This window comes from Coregonus clupeaformis, chromosome 35 (assembly GCF_020615455.1).
Source record: "Coregonus clupeaformis isolate EN_2021a chromosome 35, ASM2061545v1, whole genome shotgun sequence".
In the NCBI taxonomy this organism is placed as follows: domain Eukaryota; kingdom Metazoa; phylum Chordata; class Actinopteri; order Salmoniformes; family Salmonidae; genus Coregonus; species Coregonus clupeaformis.
In genome coordinates, this window is record NC_059226.1 from 9,584,585 (window position 1) to 9,598,001 (window position 13,417).

A 13,417-nucleotide genomic window follows, 5' to 3' on the forward strand; every position below is an offset into this window, starting at 1 on the left:
GGTTGTAGGTTGCATCAGGAGAGGAGGAGAGGATGAATAGCTAAGGTTAAGGTGATGTACCTTCTGAAAGTAGTCAGAGGTATAAGGTGGTATAATATTTTGGTAAGGTAACGCTAGGAAAGAGAAGGGAGAAGTCAGGATTTAGCTGCTTTGCAGGCAAGGTTTGTCTCATCAATATTCCAACAGCATTCCTGAGGGAGTTTATCTGTACAAAATAACTCCAGCAGATGGCAAGTGCAAATGTCTGCACTATTGATAGAAAGCGGTCTGTCGATGAGCAGCAGATTTCCTCTCTGTTCTCAGAGGAATGAGATAGACTGCGGTTCACCAGAGATCACAGGCTTCCTCTAACCTCAATAAACCTAATCTTGGTTTGGACAGATTGGAATCTTAGGCTGAATCAGATGGGGGTGATTAGTTCTTGGCCCGACAGTAAAGCTGAGATTTGTCTTGTGGACATTACCTTTTATATAGTAAATAGTAAATCCAGAATATGGGTTAATGAAGTGATGGTAGTAAGACCGAAAGGAAAGTGTAAACTTTGGCATCCAATTTTATACAAAACTTGGGAAATATATTGCTGATTAAAACCGTACAATATTCTAAGACCTTTTACATCTGGTACATTAATCTGTTAAAATAAGTAAATAGGCTTTTAGCGTGATTCTTATTGATCAGCATCAGATGAAATGTTAACATGGCTGTCACGGATTCAGCCGAGGCTCCCCCTCCTCCTTGCTCGGGCAGGCTTCGGCGTTCGTCGTCCCCGGAGTACTAGCTGCTACCGATCTATGTTTCTGTGTTTGACTTGTTTGGTCTTGATTGTGTACACCTGTTTCCAATTATGTTGCATTGTATTCCCTATATAACCCTCTGTCTTTCATTGTGTGTTGTGTGTGATTGTTTTCGTCATCGGCAGTAGTTTATTGTGCAGGTTCTTTTCCTCCCTGTTTTGGAGGTTGTTTATACTCTGGTTACTTTCGAGTAAAGTACGTTTCCAGTAAGCTCTGTGTCCTGCGTTTGACTTCGCCCACCGCATTCACTGACGCTTATGACAATGGCACATGAATATTATTGTCAAGCTCCCTTCTGCTTCAGTTCCATAGTGATATCCATGCAATCAACTGTCAGCCTGATGGCATAATTGTTATAAAACTGTTATTAGTAAATTAAATTATTCAATTGGCAGCAAAGTTTGTCATATGATTAATAACTCCTGCTGTAAAATGACACAATGTTCCCATCTCCCCAGCAACAACCGACAACAGCAGCTCTATCTGCCTGCTGGTTTCCAGGAGACCCGGCCTAGCTCCTCCTCCTGAGTCCTGAGGCTGCAGCATGGAGCCCCAGGGGAGTCTGGGAGTGGAGGGGGACTTCAGCCTGCAGCTGGCGCTGCTGGTGCCCAGTCTCCGGCGCGAGGCAGTGACCCACGAGCTGGAGGAGCTGACTCTGCAGCCCAGCCCCAGCCTGCCGCCTCTCAAAGAGCGTAAGAATGGTGAGTAGTAGACCAATCAACTAGGGCATGCATCTGAAATGGCACCCTATTGCCTAGCCTATATAGTGCCATATACAAATGTAGAATCTTACTTTGATCACCCTGTTTGTTGCAGGAAATTTCCAGGAAATGCAAACTTGTAGTGTATTCAAGGTTTAAAAAGGCTTCTAAAGTTTGTAATTTCCACTTTAAATGCATACCTAGTATCAGGATGATGAGTGGTGAAAGCACAGAGGGTGAATCCTTCTCAAAATGCATTGGAGCAGATCTGAGGCTCTGAAGAATCAAGGAAATATGATTTAAATTCACCCAGAGACTCTGGTTTCTACGTCATCCATCAGAGAGCAAGCCCGCCCTGGCAGTGAGAAAACAAACTCCTCTCCAGTCCGGAGAGATTTGTTTGTGGAGAGAAGTGGGGAATTAGACTGGAATTGCATCTGGAAGCCAACACATAATCACAGCTTGAACGGTTCCCAAAAGTCCCAAAGTCAGTCCTCTCCTTGGGCCACTAAGTGTGTTGTTTGTTGGTTGCTTTCAGAAAAGCAGCTTTTTAGGTGGGCATATGATCAATTCAATGCTGATTCTGATTAACAGACTTCAACAAAAGTCAATGTTGAGCCTCTATTTGAACTTTTCACTAATGATGAATACCTTACTAATATCTCACAGTGTATTTTCCTTTAAATTATGGACCTTCAGCATCTTGAGATCTCTTCTGTTATCTCGCTCTCCTAACCCTCTGGTTCTCACAACCACAGCCAGAACTCCAGTCTGGAAATATTCCACCCTGAGTGGCACCCTGACATTTTCCCAGTCCCTAGAGAGGGCACAGTCCTGGATGGAGGGCATGGGGTGGAGACCACTGGTCACCCCGACATTACTGCCCAAGTAACAGACACTGGGAAAACTCAAATGTGTTGTACCCTATGGCTTGTTGATGATGTGATGATGTAGTGGAGATTGTTATTATTTTTGTTTCAAAATACATGCGTCTGGCCAAGTTTAGTCTCTCATGTACTGACCCTTACTACCCTCCCCTCACCAGCCTCTTCCTCAGAATTCCGACTGTGACTCGACTCAGACTATGATGTCTTTTATCACCAGAATAATAGAGGAAGTTAGCTGTTTGTTTTCTCTTCTGGTAAATGTCTGATTAATCATTTCCATTGCAGCTCACGTGATACGTGGGACCCAACATTTTTGTATTGATAGTGATGCACATTGGACTCCATACTATCCATGGTTTACAGTGCCTTTGGAAAGTATTCAGACCCCTTGCCTTTTTCCACATTTTGTTACAGCCTTATTCTAAAATTGATTAAATGAAAAGAAAATCCTCAGCAATCTACACACAATACCCCATAATGACAAAGCGAAACCCTTTGCTATGAGACTCGAAATTGAGCTCAGGTGCATCCTGTTTCCATTTATCATCCTTGAGATGTTTCTACAACTTGATTGGAGTCCACCTGTGGTAAATTCAATTGATTGGACATGATTTGGAAAGGCACACACCTGTCTATACAAGGTCCCACAGTTGACAGTGCATGTCAGAGCAAAAACCAAGCCATGAGGTCGAAGGAATTGTTCATAGAGCTCCGAGACAGGATTGTGTCGAGGCACAGATCTGGGGAAGGGTACCAAAACATTTCTGCAGCATTGAAGGTCCCCAAGAACACAGTGGCCACCATCATTCAAAAATGGAAGAAATTTGGAACCTCCAAGATTCTTCCTAGAGCTGGCTGCCCGGCCAAATTGAGCAATCGGGGAGAAGGGCCTTGGTCAGGGAGATGACCAAGAACCCGATGGTCACTCTGACAGAGCTCTAGAGTTCCTCTGTGGAGATGGGAGAACCTTCCAGAAGGACAACCATCTCTGCAGCACTCCACCAATCAGGCCTTTATGGTAGTGTGGCCAGACGCAAGCCACTCCTCAGTAAAAGTTACATGACATCCCGCTTGGAGTTAGCCAAAAGGCACCTACAGACTCTCAGACCATGAGAAACAAGATTCTCTGGTCTGATGAAACCAAGATTCAACACTTTGGCCTGAATGCCAAGCATCACGTCTGGAGGAAACCTAGCACTATCCCTACAGTGTAGCATGGTGGTGGCAGCATCATGCTGTGGGGGTGTTTTTCAGCGGCAGGGACTGGGAGACTAGTTAGGATCGAGGCAAAGATGAACGGAGCAAAGTATAGAGAGATCCTTGATGAAAACCTGCTCCAGAGCGCTCAGGACCTCAGACTGGGGCGAAGGTTCACCTTCCAACAGGACAACGACCCTAAGCACACAGCCAAAACAACGCAGGAGTGGCTTCGGGACAAGTCTCTGAATGTCCTTGAGTGGCCCAGCCAGAGCCCGGACTTGAACCCGATTGAACATCTCTAGAGAGACCTGAAAATAGCTGTGCAGCAACGCTCCCCATCCAACCTGACAGAGCTTGAGAGGATCTGTAGAGAAGAATGGGAGAAACTCCCCAAATACAGGTGTGCCAAGCTTGTAGCGTCATACCCAAGAAGACTCGAGGCTGTAATTGCTGCCAAAGGTGCTTCAACAAAGTACTGAGTACTGAGTAAGGTGTCATTGTATGCTGATGATTCATGTTTTCTTTTAAATCCACAACTAGAATCCCTCCACAGCCTCATAGAGGATCTAGATACATTTTCTAACCAAAATTACAACCAAATTATGACAAATGTACTATATTACGTATTGGATCACTAAAAAATACAATGTTTACATTACAATGTAGTTTACCAATAAAATGGTCTGATGGTGATGTGGATATACTCACAATACATATCCCAAAGGAAATAAATGATCTCACTTCAATAAATTATAATAGAAAGTTAGCAAAAATAGATAAGATCTTGCTACCATGGAAAGGTAAATACCTGTCAATTTGTGGAAAAATCACCCTGATTAACTCTTTAGTATTATCCCAGTTTACCTATTTGCTTATGGTCTTGCCTACGCCTAGCGAACAGTTTTTAAAATTATATGAGAAAAAAATATTCCATTTTATTTGGATTTATATTTTTAACAAATTATTAATATTAACATTACTCGCTCAGTCATACAAGTTATACTTCACTGTTCTCTAGCAAATTTTTCTTTTTTTTATTCAGTTTCCTTTCATTATTTACATCTCCCTATCTATTTCTAGTCTTTCAATTTAATCCTCCAGAAACGACAGAACAAATAATGTAACAAATATTGTGGTTAAACTGAAATATACTAATTGACAAAAAACCTTTTCTTTTTTTGACAAAATGTTTAAAAAAGGTATAATCTTCGTCAATGATATCATCGGTAGGACTGGTGGAGTTATGTCGCACATGCAGCTAACAAAAACATATGAAAATGTCTGCTCTACCCAAAATTACATCCAAATAATTGCAGCCTTACCACAAAAATGGAAGAGGATAGTGGAAGGGAGAGAAAGTAAGGAACTTGTCTGTCAGCTTTGCATTAAAGAACATAATTGGTTAAGGAAAACTGTGATAAATAAAAAAGTATATCAGTTTCATTTAAGGACCAAAGGATTGACAGCTGTCCCATATAGATTCTGTCACGCCCTGGCTCTGGGGACTTATATGTTGAGCCAGGGTGTGTAGGTTTCATTGTTTAGTTTTCTAGGTTTGTGTTCTAATTCGTGTATATCTATGTTGGCCAGGGTGGTTCCCAATCAGTGGCAGCTGTAGCTTGTTGTCTCTGATTGGGGACCATACTTAGGCAGCCTGTTGGCACATGTTTATTGTGGGATCTTGTTCCGGAAGGTTTGTGTTCAACCCAGGACTTCACGTATCGTTTGTTTTGTTGTTTTGGTTCGTGTTGTGTACTGAAATAAAAGAATGTATGCATATCACACTGCGCCTTGTTCCGCTTCATCTAACGACGATCGTGACAGATTGCAAAATACAGTGGGGGAAAAAAGTATTTAGTCAGCCACCAATTGTGCAAGTTCTCCCACTTAAAAAGATGAGAGAGGCCTGTAATTTTCATCATAGGTACACGTCAACTATGACAGACAAATTGAGAAAAAAAAATCCAGAAAATCACATTGTAGGATTTTTAATGAATTTATTTATTACAGGCCTCATAATTTATTTTCCACAAATTATGGTGGAAAATAAGTATTTGGTCACCTACAAACAAGCAAGATTTCTGGCTCTCACAGACCTGTAACTTCTTCTTTAAGAGGCTCCTCTGTCCTCCACTCGTTACCTGTATTAATGGCACCTGTTTGAACTTGTTATCAGTATAAAAGACACCTGTCCACAACCTCAAACAGTCACACTCCAAACTCCACTATGGCCAAGACCAAAGAGCTGTCAAAGGACACCAGAAACAAAATTATAGACATGCACCAGGCTGGGAAGACTGAATCTGAAATAGGTAAGCAGCTTGGTTTGAAGAAATCAACTGTGGGAGCAATTATTAGGAAATGGAAGACATACAAGACCACTGATAATCTCCCTCGATCTGGGGCTCCACGCAAGATCTCACCCCGTGGGGTCAAAATGATCACAAGAACGGTGAGCAAAAATCCCAGAACCACACGGGGGGACCTAGTGAATGACCTGCAGAGAGCTGGGACCAAAGTAACAAAGCCTACCATCAGTATCACACTACGCCGCTAGGGACTCAAATCCTGCAGTGCCAGACGTGTCCCCCTGCTTAAGCCAGTACATGTCCAGGCCCGTCTGAAGTTTGCTAGAGTGCATTTGGATGATCCAGAAGAGGATTGGGAGAATGTCATATGGTCAGATGAAACCAAAATATAACTTTTTGGTAAAAACTCAACTCGTCATGTTTGGAGGACAAAGAATGCTGAGTTGCATCCAAAGAACACCATACCTACTGTGAAGCATGGGGGTGGAAACATCATGCTTTGGGGCTGTTTTTCTGCAAAGGGACCAGGACGACTGATCCGTGTAAAGGAAAGAATGAATGGGGCCATGTATCGTGAGATTTTGAGTGAAAACCTCCTTCCATCAGCAAGGGCATTGAAGATGAAACGTGGCTGGGTCTTTCAGCATGACAATGATCCCAAACACACCGCCCGGGCAACGAAGGAGTGGCTTCGTAAGAAGCATTTCAAGGTCCTGGAGTGGCCTAGCCAGTCTCCAGATCTCAACCTCATAGAAAATCTTTGGAGGGAGTTGAAAGTCTGTGTTGCCCAGCGACAGCCCCAAAACATCACTGCTCTAGAGGAGATCTGCATGGAGGAATGGGCCAAAATACCAGCAACAGTGTGTGAAAACCTTGTGAAGACTTACAGAAAACGTTTGACCTGTGTCATTGCCAACAAAGGGTATATAACAAAGTATTGAGAAGCTTTCGTTATTGACCAAATACTTATTTTCCACCATAATTTGCAAATAAATTCATTAAAAATCCTACAATGTGATTTTCTGGATTTTTTTTCCTCATTTTGTCTGTCATAGTTGACGTGTACCTATGATGAAAATTACAGGCCTCTCTCATCTTTTTTTAAGTGGGAGAACTTGCACAATTGGTGGCTGACTAAATACTTTTTTCCCCACTGTAGTTGGGAAGAGATTTTTGACGTACCGATCCCATGGCATAGTGTTTATGAACTGATACGCAAAACGACACCGGATTCAAAAATTTGAATCTTTCAATTTAAATTATTATATACAATTCTTGCTACCAATAGAATGTTATTTATATGGGGGATACAATCTTCCCAGCTCTGCAGATTTTGCTGCGAAGAGACAGAATCATTAGATCATTTGTTTTGGTACTGTCCATTTGTAGCTTGTTTTTGGACACAGGTCCAGGAATGGCTAAAGGATTGCAATATTTACCTGGAGATAACCTTGCAGATAGCATTAATGGGTGATCTGAAAAGTCATTAGTATATCGATAAATAATATAATAATACTTTTAGCAAAAATGTATATTTTTAATTCACAATCTGTAGAAAAAATGAGAATAGAAAGGTTCAGAATGTTTGTAAAACATCACAGTACAGTTGAAATATATATGGCAAATAGAAATCCTATATGGATGGTGTTAAGAGATACATTTACATTTACGTCATTTAGCAGACGCTCTTATCCAGAGCGACTTACAAATTGGTGCATTCACCTTATAGCCAGTGGGATAACCACTTTACAATTATTATTTTTTTTATTATTTTTTTTCGGGGTGGGATGGGGTAAGGGGGGGTAGAAGGATTACTTTATCCTATCCCAGGTATTCCTTAAAGAGGTGGGGTTTCAAGTTTCTCTGGAAGGTGGTGAGTGACTCCGCTGTCCTGGCGTCGTGAGGGAGCTTGTTCCACCATTGGGGTGGCAGAGCAGCGAACAGTTTTGACTGGGCTGAGCGGGAACTGTGCTTCCGCAGAGGTAGGGGGGCCAGCAGGCCAGAGGTGGATGAACGCAATGCCCTCGTTTGGGTGTAGGGACTGATCAGAGCCTGAAGGTACGGAGGTGCCGTTCCCCTCACAGCTCCGTAGGCAAGCACCATGGTCTTGTAGCAGATGCAAGCTTCAACTGGAAGCCAGTGGAGTGTGCGGTGGAGCGGGGTGACGTGAGAGAACATGGGAAGGTTGAACACCAGACGGGCTGCGGCATTCTGGATGAGTTGTAGGGGTTTAATGAGGATATGACAGAGCCAAGTGACTTGGTGTATAGCGAGAATAGGAGAGGGCCTAGAACTGAGCCCTGGGGGACACCAGTGGTGAGAGCACGTGGTGCGGAGACAGATTCTCACCACGCCACTTGGTAGGAGCGACCGGTCAGGTAGGACGCAATCCAAGAGTGAGCCGCACCGGAGATGCCCAGCTCGGAGAGGGTGGAGAGGAGGATCTGATGGTTCACAGTATCAAAGGCAGCAGACAGGTCTAGAAGGACAAGAGCAGAGTAGAGAGAGTTAGCTTAACAGTTAGTTAGTTAACAAACGAGGATCGGATGTCGTCAACCTTCTTTTCAAAATGGTTGACGAAGTCATCCACAGAGAGGGAGGAGGGGGGGAGGGGGAGGAGGATTCAGCAGGGAGGAGAAGGTGGCAAAGAGCTTCCTAGGGTTAGAGGCAGATGCTTGGAATTTAGAGTGGTAGAAAGTGGCTTTAGCAGCAGAAACAGATGAAGAAAATGTAGAGAGGAGGGAGTGAAAAGATGCCAGGTCCGCAGGGAGTCTAGTTTTCCTCCATTTCCGCTCGGCTGCCCGGAGCCCTGTTCTGTGAGCTCGCAATGAGTCGTCAAGCCACGGAGCAGGAGGGGAGGACCGAGCCGGCCGGGAGGATAGGGGACATAGAGAGTCAAAGGATGCAGAAAGGGAGGAGAGGAGGGTTGAGGAGGCAGAATCAGGAGATTGGATGGAGAAGGATTGAGCAGAGGGAAGAGATAATAGGATAGAAGAGGAGAGAGTAGCGGGGAGAGAGAGCGAAGGTTGCGACGGCGCATTACCATCTGAGTAGGGGCAGAGTGAGTAGTGTTGGAGGAGAGCGAGAGAGAAAAGGATACAAAGTAGTGGTCGGAGACATGGAGGGGAGTTGCAGTGAGATTAGTAGAAGAACAGCATCTAGTAAAGATGAGGTCACGTGTATTGCCTGCCTTGTGAGTAGGGGGGGACGGTGAGAGGGTGAGGTCAAAAGAGGAGAGGAGTGGAAAGAAGGAGGCAGAGAGAAATGAGTCAAAGGTAGACGTAGGGAGGTTGAAGTCACCCAGAACTGTGAGGGGTGAGCCATCCTCAGGAAAGGAATTTATCAAGGCGTCAAGCTCATTGATGAACTCTCCAAGGGAACCTGGAGGGCGATAAATGACAAGGATGTTAAGCTTGAAAGGGCTAGTGACTGTGACAGCATGGAATTCAAATGAGGAGATAGACAGATGGGTCAGGGGAAAAAGAGAGAATGTCCACTTGGGAGAGATGAGGTTTCCTGTGCCACCACCCCGCTGACCAGATGCTCTCGGGGTATGCGAGAACACATGGTCAGACGAGGAGAGAGCAGTAGGAGTAGCAGTGTTTTCAGTGGTAATCCATGTTTCCGTCAGCGCCAAGAAGTCGAGGGACTGGAGGGTAGCATAGGCTGAGATGAACTCTGCCTTGTTGGCCGCAGAACGGCAGTTCCAGAGGCTGCCGGAGACCTGGAACTCCACGTGGGTTGCGCGTGCAGGGACCACCAGGTTAAAGAGGCAGCAGCCACGCGGTGTGAGGAGTTTGTATAGCTTGTGCAGAGAGGAGAGAACAGGGATAGACAGAGGCATAGTTGACAGGCTACAGAAAATGGCTACAATAATGCAAAGGAGATCGGAAGGAAATGAACTAAACATCAGGGAAAGCGAGAGAACGGGGCCTCCCTCACTTACGTTTCACTGAAACACCCAAAATAACTCTCCCAACTTCCACCTCAGAAACTATAATTGTTGTAAACTACAGCGGTTCAATGTTTTCTAGGAATAGACTAGCTTAGTTTATTCAGCTAGCTAACTTGGTACAGTATTCTTCTGTGAAAACCGTCCAGGGCACCTTGACTCAGCCAGTTCGCGTCTGTTCGCTAGGTCGTTCCAGCTATTGTTTAGTAGCTATCCAGGTAGCAACAAGCTAGCTACATTTCGAGCACAGTAGCTACTTACTACCTATCATTAACGCTTCAGACAATGAGGTTAGAAAAACAGCTGAATGGTAGGCATTATTGTATGTAATTATTGTAAGCAGCTAGCTGGCGTAATTACAGGCACTCTCAGGCGTGAAACAACTATCCACAGTTGCTAGTAGTTACCAGTAGCTACCCGCTAGCGAGTCCAGGTAGTGGGTTAGCTAGCTTCGTGCTTCACCGGACTCAGCCGAATACAATACCTACAATAATTACATACAACAACCCACGATAACTACCTACAATACCTACAGTGAGGGAAAAATGTATTTGATCCCCTGCTGATTTTGTACGTTTGCCCACTGACAAAGAAATATCAGTCTATAATTTTAATGGTAGGTTTATTTGAACAGTGAGAGACAGAATAACAACAAACAAATCCAGAAAAACGCATGTCAAAAATGTTATGAATTGATTTGCATTTTAATGAGGGAACTAAGTATTTGACCCCCTCTCAATCAGAAGGATTTCTGGCTCCCAGGTGTCTTTTATACAGGTAACGGGCTGAGATTAGGAGCACACTATTAAAGGGAGTGCTCCTAATCTCAGTTTGTTACCTGTATAAAAGACACCTGTCCACAGAAGCAATCAATCAATCAGATTCCAAACTCTCCACCATGGCCAAGACCAAAGAGCTCTCCAAGGATGTCAGGGACAAGATTGTAGACCTACACAAGGCTGGAATGTGCTACAAGACCATCGCCAAGCAGCTTGGTGAGAAGGTGACAGCAGTTGGTGCGATTATTCGCAAATGGAAGAAACACAAAATAACTGTCAATCTCCCTCGGCCTGGGGCTCCATGCAAGATCTCACCTCGTGGAATTGCAATGATCATGAGAACGGTGAGTAATCAGCCCAGAACTACACGGGAGGATCTTGTCAATGATCTCAAGGCAGCTGGGACCATAGTCACCAAGAAAACAATTGGTAACACACTACGCCGTGAAGGACTGAAATCCTGCAGCGCCCGCAAGGTCCCCCTGCTCAAGAAAGCACATATACAGGCCAGTCTGAAGTTTGCCAATGAACATCTGAATGATTCAGAGGAGAACTGGGTGAAAGTGTTGTGGTCAGATGAGACCAAAATTGAGCTCTTTGGCATCAACTCAACTCGCTGTGTTTGGAGTAGGAGGAATGCTGCCTATGACCCCAAGAACACCATCCCCACCGTCAAACATGGAGGTAGAAACATTATGCTTTGGGGATGTTTTTCTGCTAAGGGGACAGGACAACTTCACCGCATCAAAGGGACGATGTACGGGGCCATGTACCGTCAAATCTTGTGTGAGAACCTCCTTCCCTCAGCCAGGGCAATGAAAATGGGTTGTGGATGGGTATTCCAGCATGACAATGACCCAAAACACACGGCAAAGGGAACAAAAGAGTGTCTCAAGAAGAAGCACATTAAGGTCCTGGAGTGGCCTAGCCAGTCTCCAGACCTTAATCCCATAGAAAATCTGCCAAACATCAGCCTCGAAACCTTAATGACTTGAAGAAGATCTGCAAAGAGGAGTGGAACAAAATCCCTCCTGAGATGTGTGCAAACCTGGTGGCCAACTACAAGAAACGTCTGACCTCTGTGATTGCCAACAAGGTTTTGCCACCAAGTACTAAGTCATGTTTTGCAGAGGGGTCAAATACTTATTTCCCTCATTAAAATGCAAATCAATTTATAACATTTTTGAGATGCATTTATGTGGATTTTTTTGTTGTTATTCTGTCTCTCACTGTTCAAATAAACCTACCAATAAAATGATAGACTGATCATGTCACGCCCTGACTCAGGGGACTCTTATATGTTGAGTCAGGGTGTGTATATTCTTTGTTGTGTATGTTCTATGTTGTATATTCTAGTATGTGTGGATCTATGTTGGCCGGTGTGGTTCCCAATCAGAGGCAGCTGTCGCTCATTGTCTCTGATTGGGGACCATAGTTGTGGGATCTTGTTCCTGGTAAGGTTAGTTGTGTATTCTACCTTAGGACTTCACGGTTAGTTTCCTTTGTTGTTTTGTCGTGTGTTATTAAGTTTAATAAACATGTACGTATATCACGCTGCGCCTTGGTCCGTCCCGTTCCTTAACGTACGTGACAGAAGATCCCACCAAACGAGGACCATGCAGCGTGCCCAGGTGGAGCGCATGGCCATGTCACAGGTGGCCAATTTGTGGTCATGGGAGGAGATATTTGCGGGGAAAGGACCATGGGCTAAGTTAGATGCCCAGGCAGGAGAGGAGCAACGGCAACACGGAGGAGGCCGGTCGAGGAGGAAGCCCGAGAAGCAGCCCCAAGAAAAAAAAATTAGGGGGGGGGGGCACACGGGGTGGTTGGCGGAGCGTAGGGTTAGAGCAGAGCCAACTCCCCGTACTCACGCGAAGAGGCGTATGACTGGGCAAGCTCTGTGTTATGCGGAGCTACGTACTGTGTCACCAGTGCGCCGGCACAGTCCTGTACATCCTGTGCTTGCACCACGCACGTGCCGTGCGAAGATGGGCATCCAGCCAGGATGGGGAGTGCCGGCTCAACGCTCCTGGTCTCCAGTACGCCTCCTCGGTCCCGCATATCCTGCGCCAGTTCTACGAACTGTATCGCCAGTGCGCGTGCACAGCCCAGTGCGTCCTGTGCTGATGCCTCACACATACTGTGCGGAAGTAGGCATCCAGCCAGGACGGGTTGTGCCAGCTCTCCGCTCCAGACCTCCAGTCCGCCTCCACAGCCCGGCCCGGCCTGTTCCTGCTCCTCGCACCAAGCCAGTGGTGCGCGTCGCCAGCCCGGCCCGGCCTGTTCCTGCTCCTCGCACCAAGCCAGTGGTGCGCGTCGCCAGCCCGGCCCGGCCTGTTCCTGCTCCTCGCACCAAGCCAGTGGTGCGCGTCGCCAGTCCGGCCCGGCCTGTTCCTGCTCCTCGCACCAAGCCAGTGGTGCGCGGAGCGTAGGTGGTGGCGGAGCGTAGGGTTAGAGCAGAGCCAACTCCCCGTACTCACGCGAAGAGGCGTATGACTGGGCAAGCTCTGTGTTATGCGGAGCTACGTACGCCAGTCCGGCCCGGCCTGTTCCTGCTCCTCGCACCAAGCCAGTGGTGCGTGTTCCTAGTCCGGTCCAGCCCGTGCCTGCTCCTCGCACCAGACCAGTGGTGCGTTTGTCCAGTCCGGCACGGCCCGTGCCCGTTCCACCGGTGCCTGGTCCGGCACTGGTCAGCTGCTCCACTCCGGAGTCAGAGCAGTCCGCTCCACCGGTGCCTGGTCCAGCTCCGGTCAGCTGCTCCACTCCGGAGCCAGAGCAGTCCGCTCCACCGGCCT

General features: G+C 46.0%; 1 protein-coding gene across 1 annotated transcript in view; it reads left to right on the top strand.

The window, feature by feature from the left end:
- The window catches only part of LOC121550811 (myocardin-related transcription factor B-like), a 72,321-nt gene that overhangs the window by 36,070 nt on the left and 22,834 nt on the right, over window positions 1-13,417 (top strand). Inside the window, exon 2 of the mRNA XM_041863174.2 lies at window positions 1,253-1,495. Coding sequence (XP_041719108.1) covers window positions 1,339-1,495 — 157 coding nt within the window. The 5' untranslated portion in view covers window positions 1,253-1,338. The remainder of the gene's footprint in view (window positions 1-1,252; window positions 1,496-13,417) is intronic.